Genomic DNA, 16,609 nt, shown 5'->3' with positions numbered 1-16,609 from the left:
AATGTCTGGTCTCTGTAGTCCTCTTTATTATTTGTGTAAGGATATGGTTTTGCCTCTTAAGAGATTTTCTTACTGCAAGTGATAATCTTTCCCCCTCTTAGGAATGTAAATGGAATCGGTATATGGATTTTATACATGCATACACACATTTATACATAGCCATATTAATAAGTAATGCCTTTTTTTTCACTTGTTAGGATTTTTGTGTGGTAATTTATTTTCCCCTCCGTGGGATCTGGGTTAATGTTCCCAAGGAAAAAAACCATAAGCATCTCTACATGTCCTGTTATTCTTTACTAGAGAGAAGAATCCAAGGCCATTTTTCTGACTTTTGCCAGATAATTTATGAGGCAGATCCCCCTGGGAAAATGAACATTAGAAAGACCAGAATTTAAGAAGGACCTTGAAGAACCAAGCTGAATCAAATGACACAGCACTTTTTTAATCTATGAGGCAAAGAAAACAGATGATGGGATGAAATTTTTATTTCAAAGTAAAATGATAATGTTTTTACATCAATTGATTGATGTGCCTTATCTTTCTAGTGTTAACGCCCATATCACTTGGCATATATCCTTTAAAATGCCTTTACCCTTTAAAACTAGCTGAAGTCTTTATCTCTTTTCCTAGTAAGTAAATAAATAATTCATAAATAATATGACCCTTCATAAATGGGCCCAAATGGCTCCACAGCATCTAGCATCATAGATAAGATGCTTCACATATCCTGTATTAGCTGACCTTGAGTAAATCAGAGACTATTCCACTTTTATACTCTCATATATTCCACGATATATTTTATCCAAAGATCCTAAATCATAGTTCCATAAGCAAAAGTAGCATATTATGACACCAGTCACCATCCTGGAACCTCTAAAAAAAAGGAGGTGACATATCTATCATGCATCAGAAAGAGAGAACCTTTCCTATGCAAAAAATAAAAATCTGGGAAGCTATGGTTGGAGCTGCCACATACTCCATTCTGGAACTAACATACTACCACATTAATTTGGAAGTGGATTTGGATTAGGTCAGAATCCCACTCCTATGTCCAGCACTCCTGAGGCCTCATTTGGTCACATATAATATCCTTTGCTAAATTTCCTTTGTAAATGTAAGTCTTGTGGGTGAGCCTTTCTCCTCCCCTTCCTGAGTATGGAACTAGGACACCACATAATCATTCATACGGAAGACCATTTGCTGCCAAATGAAGGAAATGAAATGGGTAGGAGAAACTCTTCAAATTTCCTCTTCCTTGAAGTAAAGAAACTACTATGTTAATTGCTATGTTGAATATCTAACTTAAGGTCAAAATGAAGATTCAGCCCTTCTGGTCATCTCTGCTGTTCCCATCTGTCATGAGGAGCTAGTCCTCAGATAGTGACGTGCTAGACGATGCTAAGTTCCATACCAGTAATACCGGTCTGGATACACCAGCCTAGTAGCCATCAGTCTCAGGTTTGAATCTCATTCTACACCCAGATGGCCCATCGGACATAACATCATAGACAGGACCCTTCTTGTTAGCTAACCTTGAATAAATCAGGGAACATACCAGTCCCATATTCTTATTCCTCTCAAGAAATTACTGTGCCCCAAAATCTCAAAGTGTAACAGATAACATCTTGATCTTTATCAATCATTAATCTGGAGCCACTGCAAAGGCAAGAGAATCTCTGATACATGTCAGAGATGGTACTTTTCCTATACAAAAAAGCAAAAGCTGGTAAACCATTGTTGAAGCTTCCATACCACCCCTGTCTGGGGAACAAATTTGGATGTAGATTTGGAAGCCCATAGGACTCCTCTTCTAACTCCACCTGGAGGTGAAGAATATCCTTTAACACATTTCCTTCAGACTTAAGTCTTGGGCTTAGATTTCCTTTTTTCCCTCCCTAATACCTTCTCCCGTGGGAAATTATGTGATAACACACATAACCCCTCATTTGGAAATGCAGTTGTACCAAATGAATGAATTTTATTGGGTGGGGGAAACTTCAAGTCTCCTCATTTTCAAATCTTTCTAACCCTGGGAGCCCTTATTTCATGGAATGAGTGGCCCCAAATTAAAGTCTCTCTCTATGGAAAAACCAGCATTCTTACCTTGTATCAATGGAAGGTAGAGATGATACTGATCAACATCTCCACTGAAGACAGCAAATGCTTGACGCTTAAGGAGCATGGCTTTCTGCTCAAAACTCGAAAACAATTTTAAAGAACTGCTTTGCATATCTAAAATGAAAATGACAGGTAACCAGTACTTAGTGAAGAAATTTCCTGGCAGGGTAAGTTACATGTCATTGATAATAGTAGAATTACTAATACCATCAGTGCAAAATCATAATCCAACTAAATAAACACACATGCCTACCATATCTTTATTTATTAAAAGTGGGTGGGTAATTGGGGAGAATATAAGGATAGTATCAAATTCTTAAGTTTTGTTATTCTGAGAAAATCATTATCTGAAGTTTCTTTTCAAGCTGAATATTAGTAATGTTCTAAACACTGCTAAGTTGGGACATTTCAAGTCCGAGAAAGGAAGAAAATGTCAAAGTAGTCTAGTCACTTAGGCTAGAATCTCTAAAAAAAATTGTGCTTTGTAATTTAGGTTTGGTTATAAAAATTTAAGTCAAGATTCTAAAATTAGAGGCAAGATTCTATGTCTAAAACATTAAAAAAATAAAATTGTTTGAATATAATACTTACTCATTAAATCTTTAAACATTGTTTTTTCATGTGTCAGAAGATGGTCAATAATGGACCTCCAACTAAAGATGGTAAAATAATAAGATTAAATGTAAAACTGAGAATCTAATTAGAAGCATCAGAAAAACATTAATTTAAAACTTTTCCAAGTAAGGTTAATGAAGATACAAAGAAATGAATAAAAAATGAATAAAAAAAGTAACACAAAGCAAAGGTCACTCATTCTTTAAGACTATCAAAGGGAGAGAAAAGTCATTACTTAAATTAAACCAAAGAAAAGAATATATGATTGGTAAATTTTTAGATTTTTATTATTAACTCTGTTTTTTTCTAGAGCTTCCACCAAATAAATCAGCCTCTTTATGATGCTTTTTGCTTACCTATTACAAAACATAGGATTGGTGATGGAATTCCACTTGCCAGTGGTCTCTAAGGTTTCTTCTAGCTATAACTGGCTATTGTATAGAGGACTATTTTAAAAGAGTCACTGAGACCCCAGAGGGAGGGCACAGAAGAGTTTAAAAGGATCTCAGAAACCTGGAATATCATAGTTCTTCCTACCCATGGCATCAAAAGCTAGAAGGAAACTTGAAGACTTCCTTGCCAGATCATTTCAGTTTATGCTGAATTTATTTGGTAGGCATACTTTTTCCTCTTATGATTAAAGACAATTCAACAATATAGTGCTCCAGCTGCAAACTTCAGGCTGCCCTGTAACTTCGTCTCTTTAAGGCCACCTGCTATCCTGAGACTGATAAATTTTCAGCTTTTTTTAGTTACTAATGAAGTATCACTTTTCTAGATGTGGGATGCCGGGAAGGATCAGGGGCAGGGGTCAACAAGGAGTAGATAGGGTTGGGGAAAGAGGTGAAATCATTAACATAAATTAAAACCCACCTACTATATAAATAACAACAAAATATTGTATGGATGAGAGACAAAATATGCTCTAAATATCATAATTACTACTGAGCTGAATATCATGGTGACCAAAATTAAAACATTCTCTAGGAATAAAATGTTCTCCCCAATGGGATGAAATAACCCTTTCAGATACTAGAATAACTCTCATGCTATGAAAAACCAAATTTATTTTGTTAATTACAAGTAGCATGTTACAATTTTGGATTTATTTACTATTGGTAGATATCACAGATACAGATGAGATTATCATATCACAGATGAGATTATTTTGATTTTAAATTAGTTATGGCTATTATATTATATTATTATATTTTATCATAATAATAATTACTATATTATATTTTAAATTATTATATCATTAAATTAAATTATATCAAATTACATATATATAAATATATATAAATCATACAAATTGTATATAATATATAACACCATAATATATAATATATAATACAATATTAAATTATATTAAATTAAATTATTATATTTTTAAATTAAATTATCATATCATATACTATACTATATTTTTTAAATATATTATAATATAATAATATAATATATTATAAATATATAATATATTATATATTATATAAGATATAATGTTACTGTATTATTATATTTTATATTATATTTTAAATTAGTTATGGTTATTATATTTAGAAAAACATTTCTTACTGAACACAAGAAGTATCCATCTGAAAAAATCCAGGGTCCAAATATAACTCCAGGACTTCTTTTTTCCAGGCTCGTTTGGTATAGGCATAACTACTCAGGGAGCTGAGTAGTTGGGCACCAGCTCGGAAGCTAGGGATGTTGTAGGTACTACATGGGAGCGGGTGGGGAAAAGAAGAAAGGGAAAGATTGAGTTCAAAGACTGTCTGGAGAACATCAATTGACATATTTATCCACCCCTCCCCACACCTATATTTTCATCCAAATTTGGAAGGGATGCGGGGAGGAAGAAGAGAGAGAATTATATTACCTGTGATTTCGTAAATAAGGAAAAACATAATACAGCAAACGTGAAATTAATGGTACAGCTTTCTCCTTCTCATCACTACGATAAATCACATCCAAGAGACATGCTACGATCTTAAGAAAAAAAAACAAAACAGCAAATGGAACCCAATTCCTTCTACACATCCCAGAAATGTCACCCAAAACATTTTAATCATAAAATTTCCAAGTATGATTTTCTGTCAAGACTTTCAGTGTGGTACAGTGAAAAGAGCAAAAGTCCCTGATAAATCATTGCACTTGTATGGACCTCTAATTCCTCATCCACAAAATGAATGGGCTAGATTTGTTGTTGTTTGTCCTTTGTTCTCAAAGAGGACCATGATATCACAGAGGTGATGACACACAAGTGAATTGGATTTAAGTGAGGGAGGGCTGTGCAAAGTCACCAGCCTCACTTTCTCTTCTTGAGCCTTCTGGGTTGAGTGGCAAGATATTATAGATCAGGATGACTGGAGATGGCTCTGGATGTCGTGGGAGACCTTGGCCTTTTTAAGCTAAAGTCTTTAACGGGTCTCAGTTTCACAGAGGCAGAGCCCATGCGGTGATTAAGGCTAGGTAAGAAATAACCAAGGAATGGCCCCTTACCTAATTTAAAAAAAATTAATCTGGGAGGGGAAGACCCTCAGGGTTTCTGACCAAAACAGAAACAATTACTATTTATATTCACTCTAAGCCATCAGAGCTGGGACCTGTTGTTGGTCAATCAATGAGAGCCAAAGTGAATTGGGTTTAAGGCAGGGATGCTACTTAAAAGTCCCTTTTTAATTCTAGCATTCTGAGATAATCTAGTTTACAGCCACATGCTTTTGAGGCTGCAAAGAAAATACTGGTTTTAAGTAAAGTAAAGTAAAACTTTTACTTAACTGATTCAGCTATTTAAGACAGTATTCCATGGAACCATGACATTTTGTTAGATCAGAATAAAGGAACTATGAGAAAATTTCATTGATAGTAAAGACTAGCAAAGGGTGGGGTCACTCAAGAACCAAAACAACCATGGCATTCACGGGCCTGCCTGAAAGAATTCAACCCAAATCTTCTTCCAACCAGAGAAGAAGTTTATTAAAAATAAATCATATATAGGCCACATGACGCCTGTATGGACAAGCGGGCATGAGAGTCTCAGCCTCTAGGCGTGAGAGGTTCTCAGCATCTAAATGGGGGCTAAGGTGGATCTTAAATACACTAAAGTAACTTTGGGTGGCCAGAAGAAGGGGGGGTTTGGTTGGGAAAAGGGTTTAGGTGAGAATTCTGTTTGGAAAGTCTGAGAGATTTGTATAAACAATGAAAATAGATAATGAAGGGAACTTAAAGGTAGAAGTTTGCTTTCAAAGGGAGATAAAAAGAGTAGATAAGGAACCTAAAAGTTTGAGGGTTTTCTGGGGTCTGTAAACAAAGGAGCCAAATTCCTTTTGGTGAAAAGGGGCAAAGGTCTCGGCTTCTGAAACTGAATGAAACCCTGTCAATTCCGTTCTATCATGCTGCCTCTACTGTCCCAAGATTGAGAGAGTTATATCCTTCGTACACTGAAGCCCTATTCTGGTGTCTCTCATATAATTTTTTTCTTAAAGACTATGCCTTAAACCCAATTCACTCTGGCTCTCATTGATTGGCCAACAACAGGCCCCAGCTCTGATGGCTCAGAGTGAATATAGATAGTAATTGTTTCTGTTTTGGCCAGAAATCCTGAGGGTCTTCCCCTCCCAGACTGATTTTTTTTTTAATTAGGTAAAAGGCCATTCCTTGGCTCATTTCTTACCTAGTCTTAATCACTGAATGAATGTTGCCTCAATCAAAGTGAAAACTCTTTCTGACTAAAAAGGCTAACATCTCCCAGTGTATACAGGCCATTTCCAGTTACCCTGATCTATATCTTGCCACTGGACCCAGATGGCTCTGGAGGAGAAAATGAGGCTGATGACATTACACAGCCTTCCCTCACTTAAATCCAATTCACTTGCAAGTCATGGCATCACCTTCCTGATGCCATGGTCCTTTACAAGAACAAAGACAAACAAACAACAACAATAATCTCAAATTACAGATCCACTTTTCTCTAATATTTTTCTTCATAAGGTTCCCTGTTCCCTCTATTCTATTCCAAAAAATTTCTCCCTTTATCCTGAAAGTATTCTCTAACTCAGACAATCATTTTATAGGTTCCACCAATTGTGCCAAAGCATTCTATGGCCAAATTAGCTTGGTAACCTCTGACTTAAGACAATCAGCACCACCCTTCTCTAAAACAAAGATCCATACTGAGAAATCAAATGTCTTTACCTCTGCGAGGAGTGAGAGAGCATGCACACTGTAAACTGAGGGGGCAGATGCAGATACCATTGATGAGGGTGCTGCTGCTGCATCTATATGTTAAAAAACAACCATTTGAACTTTCATTTACAATGTATATCATAACTTTGTTGTCCAAAAAATATCACATAAGCTTAAGTTAAAATCTTTTCACATTCCTGAAACGATTTTATGTATGCATAAGAGTTTATTGTTCATCTCTCTGATGATACATACATATACAAATAACTAAGAAACTGAATTCTTTCTGACAGATAGAATAAGGCAATTAAGGTTTAGTAAGCTTATTCATGTTTACTTAAAAGAACAATGCATTACCAGCATAGATTGGACAAGATGACCCTCTGAGGTAATTTTCAACTCTAAGATTGTGTTAAAAACTGAGGAGACATTTGTTTTCTGTGTTCAGCAAACAGAATTAGTGATTTTCTTATATTATGTCATTATGGTGTTCAAATTTTTTGGCTAGTGTTCTTCTAGAAGAATCTTTAAGTTGTATCTTGTCTACATGATCACCATGTTTTGCTTGTTTTCATATCATATTCATATTTTCCTTTTTGCTTCTCTTTTTCTAAATTGTCCTTAACTTCTGTATATTTGTATTCTCAGTCTGTCCTTTGTTTCTTTTGTGAGACTTGCCACCATACAGTCAAGTTTTTCTATTCTGCTGATTCTTTCTACTATACAGGTCATAAATACTGGTTTCAAATTTTATTTCTCTTTTAAATCATTCAGCAACATCCTGCTATGGTTCCATTCTCTCTTAGGAATCCATAGGTTCTAGAACTCAGCAAATGTTGGTTCATTTTCTTTTGTCTTGCAATATTTATTATTCAGATGCCTCGACTCTTCTAGTGGATCTGCAGGCCATATTCTCTTCTGTTATCTTAACATATCTTAACCCCTTTGTTTATCTTTTATAAAAATCTTTAGCTAAGTTTTCTTCCTCTTGAGATCTTTTATGATTTCAGCCTTTTCCTCCCATTATATTCCTCTATTGCTCACTTTCTGACTCCTTTCCCTTTGATTGCAGTTTCCCTAAAAGTCATCTTAGCTTCTTCTCATGCTGAGCAATTCACATTTCACCAGCCTCAGCTTCTGTCCCAAACAACTTCTAAGGCAACAGAATTGGTCCTAAATGAATGCTAGGATCTTTCCTTCAGTCTGCCTGTCTGTCTGTCACACACTCACACACACACACACACACACACACACACACACACACACGTCCTACCCCAGTTCCCTCTGTTTCACAGTTCTCTAGATGAGTACTATGGTAGCATAGACTGCTCCCACACTGCTGCCCTAGCCACTCTGGGATGAGAGAGTGGTAGAGTTGTGCTCTGTTATAAGCCCATGGGTCAGTTTGTGCAGCCTTGCCTTATGTGGTGGGGAAGAGGAAAGGGGTGCTGAGTGAGCAAGTTAGGGGTTATAGATTAGCCTCGTCTGCTGTTACTTCATTCAATTGTTACCTCTTTGGGGTTCTTGGTGTCCTCAATCATGGAGACAGATGAAATTACTTATCTCTTATGTATAGTTCCTATTTTGGAGACATTTCAGAGGTTGTGAAAAATCATAAAAAATATCTTACCTTCCATTTTGTTAATCACATAGTCTCACTGAATATCTATCTTATTTTATGTCCAATATTTAATACGTTAAAGATATCACAGTGAGACTGTCTATAGATACTGCCCCATGTATCAGCATAGGGAGTACACAAACCAGTGAAACCATGGCTCCACTTAAGTTTTAAAATGTCATATTTACTCTGCAAGACATAAGATCACAGGATCACAGATTAAGGGCTGAAAGAGACCTTTGAGATTATCAAATATAACCCCTTCATTTTATAGATCAAGAATCTGAGGCCCAAGGTTAAGTGATATGTCCAAGGTCACATAGGTGGTAAAGAAATTTGAACCCAGGTCTTTAGATTTCAGACTACTGTTTTTTCCATTGTGTCATGATACCTTAAACTATACGCTTGATTATGAAAGCAATGTAGAGACCAACCAAGACGGAGGAGTAGAAAGTAGCTGTGTAGCTCAACTCCTCCAACAGTTTCAGATGAGTGCCAGACCAAGAAGTGATCAGAAATCAAAGGAGAAATCACAGTGGGTCAACCTTCCACACAACCCTTGGGCAAGTGACCAGGTCTGGGAGGGCTGGGATCTCAAAGCCAGTTTCCTGGGAGTTGAAAGGGACATTACCATGTTGCTCTAAACCAAGAATGGGGATCCTGGAGCGAGACTTCAGAAGCAGAAAAGGACCATAGTGATACCTCCCTAAACTCAGAAAGGGGAATTAGAAGCCAAACCCTGAAAATGAATGAAGGCCTGTGGTTTTGAGACTCTAAAGAAAAGAAGACATTTCAGAGACAAAATCTAGGTACAGAACACTGAGGAACAGACTTCTTCCCAAAGTACACAGATCCTAGCCCTAAAGGAAAGTCCAAATTTAGGAAGTAACGCTGGAAGAAGTTAACAAAAAAAGACTAAGAGCTAGGGATACTCAAGACACAAACCCAGAAGAGAATAACTCCAAAACACTACCTGCAAGTAAAGCCTCAAAGAAAAACACAACTTGACCACAAGATCAGTTTGTAATTCCTAGAAGAAATGATTCCAGAACTAAAAAAGGAGTTAAAATGATATTAACTAAAGAAATAAGACGGCTGTAGAAAAGAGTTGGAAAAGAAATGAGAGGTATAGAGGTGACTTAGAGAATTGCCAGTTCAGCACAAAAGTTACAAAACCTTTATCCAAGTAATAGGCTTCCTGAAGAGTAGGATGGACTAAACAGAAGTAATGGCTCCATGAGACAATAAGAAATATTAAAAGTCAAAAGGTTAAAAAGTTAGAAAAAAAGATATAAGGTATTTCATATGAAAAGCAACTCAACCAGAAAACAGTAATTAAGGACAGATAATTTAAGATAATTGAACTATTTGAAAGCCATGACCAAAGGAAAAAAAAAAAGAGCCTAGAAATCATATGTCAAGAACTTATGAAAGAAAACTGCCCAGAGGGCAAAGTGAAAAAAAAATAGAAAGAATCCACCTCCTAAAAGAAATTTCAAAATAAAAACTTCTGGGAAAATCATAGCCTAAATCCTTAACCCAAATCCAAGTCACATTAAAAAAAATACTCCAAGTGGTCAGAGTTTAAGTACTAAGGAACCACAGTTAGGATAACACAAGATTTAGTATCTAGTACTAAAAAGAAGTGTAGTGCATGCAACAAAACATTCCTAAAGGCAAAAGATATAGGCCTATGAGCAAGAATAATTTACCCGGAGAAACTGAGTATAATCTTTCAGAGGAAAGATTGAAAAAAAAAAAACTAAAGCTAAATAAAAACTTCAAACACTAGAATCAACAACAACATAAGAAGGTAAATAGAAGTGAGCAATAAGGATAGACTTTATACGGATGAACATACTAGAGGGAAGTAATTACACAAGTTTCCCATCAGACCCCCAATGTCATGAAGAGTCATAAGAAGATAAAATAAGATAGAAGCAGAGTGGTTTTTTTTATGTTTTAATGACATTAAAAGAAGTACAGAGAATGAAAAAAAAGGATACACCAGGGGAAAAGGGGAAGGAAGGATGGGTAGCTTAGTATCTCATGTAATCAGGGTGCACAAGTACATGTCTATAGGAAGGCGTAAGGGTTTGGGGAATGTGAATCCCCTGAACCTCACATCTATCAGAACTGGTCAAATGAGGGTAGAAAACACACATACACACATCATTTGGTGAAAAAGTACAATTCACAACAAATAAATAAGAAATAAAAGATATTTGGAGAAACTATTTTACCAAATTATATGCCAATAAAACTAACAGCTTAAATTAAATAGATGAATATTTACAAAAATATTAAATTCCTAGGTTAATAGAATAAGAAATAGAGGATTTAAACAAGCCAATGGATTTAGAAGTGAATTATAGTAAACAAAGAACCATTAATCTGAATATTGCACAAACTATTAGCAAAAATAGTAAAAGAAGGGATCCTACCAAATTCTTCCTATGATACCTAAACCAAGGTGAGCCGAAACAGAGAAATGATCACCCACGCAAAAAATTTTAACAAAAATATTAGCAAAGAGGCTACAAGTAACACAACATAAAAATCATATACTATGGCCAGGTTGGATTTATAATAGAAATACAGAGTTGATTAATGTTAGGAATATTATAAACACAATTAACCATATTGATAAAAAGAACAGAAGCAGTATAATTATACAGTAGATGGAGAAAAAGATGGAGCTTTTGATAAAATACAATTCTTATTTCTGTTAAGACAAAACATTAGAAAACAGGATGAAATAGTCCTTTCTTTAACATGGTAGATAGTATCTATCTAAAACTAAGAGCCAGCATCATATATAATGGAAGCAAAACTAGATTTCAGTAAGTTCAGATGAAAAAGGCAAGGATGTCCATTATCCCCACCATTCTTCAACATACTGCTAGAAATGTTGGCTAAGACAAGGGAAAAAAATGAGGAAATAAGCATAAGCAAAGGAGAAATCACTTTTTTTTTTTCCAGAGGCTATGATGATGTTTTTAGAGAACTCTAGAGGATCAACTAAAAATTAAGTTAAACAGTAAGTTCAGACAAGGTCAAGGATATAGTCAGTCAATAAGTACTCATTATGTGCCTACTGTGTACCACACACTGTACTAAGTGTTGAGGATATAAAAAGAAGGGAACGACAATCCTTGTCCTCAAGGAGCTCACGATCTAATTGGGGAGACAACAAGCAAACAAATATGTAGAAATAAGTTAAATACAGGATAAGTAGAAAATAATTAATAGAGGGAAGGCAATTAAGAGGAAGTGAGGATGGCTTTCTGTAGAAGGTCGGATTTTAGTTGGGACTTAATGAAGCCAGGGAAGTCAGGAGGCAAAGATGAAGAGGGAGAATATTCCAGGCATGGCAGAGAGCCAGAGAAAATGCCTGGAGTTGAAAGATGGCTGTCTTACTCATGGAACAGCAAGCAGCCCAGGCCAGTGTCAGACTCAAGAGTATGTGGCAGTGAGTAAGGTGTAACAAGATTAGAAAGGTAGCCTGGGATGGGGGGGATGGAGATGTTCATATGGGTAGGTTATGAAGGGCTTTGAATATCAAACAATGATCTCATTTCATATTGTCTTCTCCAGCATATTGCCTCCTTTATACTCATTCTCCCTCACTTTTTTTTTGTTTGTTTTTTTGGTTAGGCAATTGAGGTTAAGTGACTTGCCCAGGGTCACACAGCTAGTAAGTGCCAAGTGTTTGGTCTGAGGCCGGATTTGAACTCAGGTCCTCCTGACTTCAGAGCCGGTGCTCTATCCACTGTGCCACCTAGCTGCCCCTCTCTCACTTATTTTCAATCTCTCCCCATCAACTGGTTGCGCTCCTGCTGCCTACAAATATGCTCATATTTCATTCATCCTCAAAAACCTCTCACTTGATCCATCCTTCCCCACTATCATCCTGTATGTCTCCTGCTTTTTGTGGCTAAATTCCTTGAGAAAACTGTTATAGCAAAGGCTGTCTCAATTTAGTTCTCAGGGATGCTCAAGTAGATACAGCTTTAATGTTTCCTCTGCTCCATCCTTCTGCAAAGGATTGCAATTCCTTCCAGGAGGAGAAGAAGGTTAGGGCCAGAGAAGGTCCCTCTGCTTTCCTAAGAAAGAAGGGATACTAGGCCATAATTACATTTACTCTATTAAATATTATTAGTCTACAGGATGCGATTTTCAGGTTCAAGCTAAACTCCTGACGGCTATTTCTTAATGAGAAAGGGGCATTCCAAGCTTTATACCTATGGCTTGACTCTCTCCCCACCCAATGCCAGTTCTACAACGAACACACATAGCAAACAGGAAACCCATTTATCCAAGTTGATAGCATAACAGAAATCAGATAATACAAGATAATATATACTTAAACAATACAGATTGAAGGAGCTTTTCTTTGGGAATGAGATATTTTAGCTTAACCAAGAGAGAGAGCCCCAGATTTTACCCAAAAGGGATATTTCACTGACGACTCTATTGTAGCAAGATGGAGAAATGAACATGATGGAAATTGCCAGCTATTCTTATCGGCTTCCTCCCATAGTCTCCTCTCAGCAACCTGAGGTTGGGTTGGCATTGTCCACCTTTTCTTTCCAAGATGGAAGCCAGAGGAGCCTGAAAAGAGGCACGTGATGGAATTTCTCTTCTCTCCCCTCTTTCCAACTTGGCCCACTTCTCTTTTAGGGGCAGGATATTGATCTCCACCAGTGAGGATAGAGTCTTATACAACTGGCCCTTTGAGTCAAGGTTAAATAAAGAACAGGATAGTGAAAGAGGAGTATGCTTAACACTAATGATGTATAATTGATACAATATTCTTCCACTTCATTGATCTCTTTCCCTCAATCAGTCCCCTATCACAGGTTCCTTTCTTTTGTTTCCTCTTCAAATACCCACATTCTAAAGATAGTTCTTCTGACTTATTACTAATCCTTCTATGAATCAGACCCCTCTCTTAATCCCTACTTTTTCTCTGTTCCTGCCTGTTTTTCTCTTCTCTCTTTTTGCTAGTGAGTTTAAATTGATTTCTGCACTTAATTCTTTGTGCCTATCTGTAGGTGTGTTCAAACTTCCTTTGTCTGGTTCAGACACATGTAAGATTCATGTATAGCCTGCCTATAAACCTTGATTACATGTTTGTATAGTTTTTTTGCACTCTGATTATATGAGGAAGTTTCATCTTATTCTTTGCACTTTCTTTCCTAGTATATTCCTATTTTTCTTTCTCTTTTCTTTCTTCTCTTAAGATCATCAGACAAAACCACTTGCAGGCCCAATGTCTTATTTAGTCCCTCTATAAAGGGAAGGGAATAAGCATTTACATAGCAACTAAGGTACTGTGCCAGGTACTGTGCTAAGAACTTTACAAATATTATCTCATCTGACCCTCGCAACAACCCTGAAAAGTAGGTGCTATTATCATCCCTATTTACAGTTGAAGAAATTGAGGAAAACAGGTTAAGTGACTTGCTCAGGGTCACATTGCTAGTAATTGTGTCTGAGGCTGGATCTGAACTCAGGTCTTCCTCACTCCAGGCTCAGTACTGTGCCACCTACCTGTCTACAACCCTCCTGTGACCCCTGAAGACATTCTGAAGGGATACTTGTTTCTTCTAACACTATTGCAATATAAATATTTTATCACCTATCAGTCCCCTCCAAACGCTCAAATATAAGTGTACTTAACCTTTCAAGTTTTCTCTTCAGTCTTATACTTGCATTTCAAAGTATCTATAAACATTGGTCTTTTCATCAGGAAGACTTGGAAGGATGTATATCATTAAAAGTTCCCCACTCCAACCAACCCCCACCCCCAGTATTATATTTAGTTTGTCAGTTAAATTATTCTTCTTTTTAAGCTTTTAAGTTTTCTCTTTTGGAATAACATATTCTTACAATTCCTTTCCTTTTCTATGCACTTGTACTTTTTATTTCTGGCTACTTGCAGTATATATATATATATATATATATATATATATATATATATATATATATATATTTTTTTTTTTTTTGATAACTCGATTTTGTCTGTATCATTTCTGGGAGTTTTCAGGTTGATGTTTCTTTCAAAAGAGGTCAACAGTGGATTCTTTCTATTTTCACTTTTCCTCTAGTTCTAATAGGTCTGGGCAGTTTTCACTGATGATTTCTTGAAATACTGTATCTACATTTTTTTTTTTACGGTCATAGTTTTCAGGTAGTCTGATGATTCTTAGATTAGTCTCACTTTGATTTGTTTCCACATCAGATGGTTTTGATGTGAAATACCTTATATTTTCTTATTTTTTCTTATTTTTATTTTTTTCAGACTTTGATTTTATTCACTCATTCCTTGTTGTCTCATGGAGTTACTAACTTCTAATTTCCAAGAAATCTGTTACTTGATTAAGGTTTTGTAAATTCTATACTAAATTGTTCCTTTCTTTGGCTTTCTTTGCTCTAGAGTTCTCATTTCATTTATTTATTTAATTTTCAATTCTTGCCTCATTTCTTTAAGGAATTCTGGTATAGTTTGTGGGAAAATCTGTGATTTTGCCTAAGGCTTTGTCTGTAGAAAATGAAGAGTCATTTTATTCATCTGTGTAGCAAGGTGACATGTAGATGGATCCTGTATATACCTACCATGCAAATCTTCTTCAGTATCACATTCATCTAAAGAGATCTGAGGCTGGGCCTTCACTTCCAAGTTTCTGCTTAGCCAGCTAGTTTGTTCCAGAGAAGAACCAGCTATATTTCCCACAGCTTCCAGGACTTTTTGGGTGATGTCCTGAAAAGTAATCAGTGGAAATAGAAGTGAAAAATAAGTCACTGGCAAAAAACTTTAGCGTCCAAATTAGCCAATCATGTCAGAGTAGTCATACCAATACTCTGGCAACTAAGCTGTATACTATTACTTGAAGATATTGCTTTTAGGAGTGAGGGAAGGAAGGTTGTTGGGCTCGCCATGGTGGGTCCGCTGGGTTCTCTTCCTCTTGGGAGAGAGAACCTAATCGTGTGGTTGGGAAGTGTGGGCATTGGCCGCGCTAGCCACGGGGTTCAGACTGTACTTTGGAGAAGTTGTTCCCAGTATAAACAGGTGGCCACTAATGAAGACCTGCCAGTTACAGTGGAAAATCCCTACAAGGAACCAAACAAAAAATGTATCTTGTGTGGAAAACCTGTAGATTATAAGAATGTACAGCTTTTGTCCCAGTTTGTTTCTCCATTCACTGGGTGCATTTATGGAAGACACATAACAGGCTTATGTGGGAAAAAACAGAAAGAGATTACAAAGGCTATTAAGTGGGCTCAGATAATGGGATTTATACCAGTTACTTACAAGGATCCTGCCTACCTGAAAGATCCCAAAATTTGTAACATCAAATACTGAGAATAAAGCTAGTACCAATAAAACTTATTTGAGAAGGAAAAAAAAAAGATACTGCTTTTAAAACTTCTTGGGTACTCTGGCTTTTTGTTGGTGACATACTTTTCACACATAGTACAGAAAGCAAAACTAAGTAAGTATGCAGATAGAAAGAAGGTACTACCAAATTATTTAATAATTTAGTCATGTTTTTGAGCCAAAATATACCTTAGGAGAAAATCATAACATAAAAAACTGTGGAGCAGTAAAGATGGAATACACTATTTTAAGTATCAAAAGTACCTGAAAATATAATGATAAACTATTGTCGATCTGAATTTATGACCAAGAAGTAATCAAGAATATTCAGTATATTAATAAAACATGAAGCTAACATTTACATTGCTCAATTTAACATTTTAATGGAATGTTTGGTAGAACATTTAAAGCTTAATGACTAAAAATCTTCCTCTGGAGAAAGATTTGTTTCCTTTCTTGTTTTTTTGTTTTTGTTTTTGTTTTTTTTGGCTAGGCAATGGGGTTAAGTAACTTGCCCAGGGTCACACAGCTAGTTACATGTTTGAGGCCAGACTTGAACTCAGGTCCTCCTCAATCCAGGGCCAGTGCTCCATCCACTGCGCCACCTAGCTGCCCCTTCTTTCTTGTTTACGCTACCTTTCAGAGGTGAAAAACTGGAAATAGAAATGAAAATGTTTTCT

General features: G+C 36.2%; 2 protein-coding genes across 4 annotated transcripts in view; one reads left to right on the top strand and one right to left on the bottom strand.

Moving 5' to 3' along the window:
• The window catches only part of DOP1B (DOP1 leucine zipper like protein B), a 148,177-nt gene that overhangs the window by 15,256 nt on the left and 116,312 nt on the right, over positions 1-16,609 (bottom strand). For all 3 annotated transcript variants that reach the window (XM_027875480.1, XM_027875482.1, XM_027875481.1), the window contains exons 27-32: positions 15,167-15,311; positions 6,934-7,016; positions 4,616-4,725; positions 4,309-4,455; positions 2,710-2,771; positions 2,104-2,232 (exon numbers count right to left, since the gene is read on the bottom strand). In XM_027875480.1, the coding sequence (XP_027731281.1) occupies positions 2,104-2,232; positions 2,710-2,771; positions 4,309-4,455; positions 4,616-4,725; positions 6,934-7,016; positions 15,167-15,311 (676 nt within the window). The remainder of the gene's footprint in view (positions 1-2,103; positions 2,233-2,709; positions 2,772-4,308; positions 4,456-4,615; positions 4,726-6,933; positions 7,017-15,166; positions 15,312-16,609) is intronic.
• On the top strand, positions 15,489-15,925 carry LOC114052781 (28S ribosomal protein S18c, mitochondrial-like). Its single transcript, XM_027875484.1, has one exon. The coding sequence runs from the start codon at positions 15,489-15,491 to the stop codon at positions 15,912-15,914; it is 426 nt and encodes a 141-aa protein (XP_027731285.1). The 3' UTR covers positions 15,915-15,925.

This window comes from Vombatus ursinus, unplaced genomic scaffold, assembly GCF_900497805.2.
Source record: "Vombatus ursinus unplaced genomic scaffold, bare-nosed wombat genome assembly UNPS02014809.1, whole genome shotgun sequence".
Classification (NCBI taxonomy): Eukaryota; Metazoa; Chordata; class Mammalia; order Diprotodontia; family Vombatidae; genus Vombatus; species Vombatus ursinus.
The sequence above is the reverse complement of the archived record's forward strand: the minus strand, read 5'-3'. Positions and strand labels throughout refer to the sequence as shown.

What these genes read in the sequence shown, in the direction of transcription:
- LOC114052781 (XM_027875484.1), top strand. Translation starts at nt 15,489, where the DNA reads ATGGTGGGTCCGCTGGGTTCTCTTCCTCTTGGGAGAGAGAACCTAATC.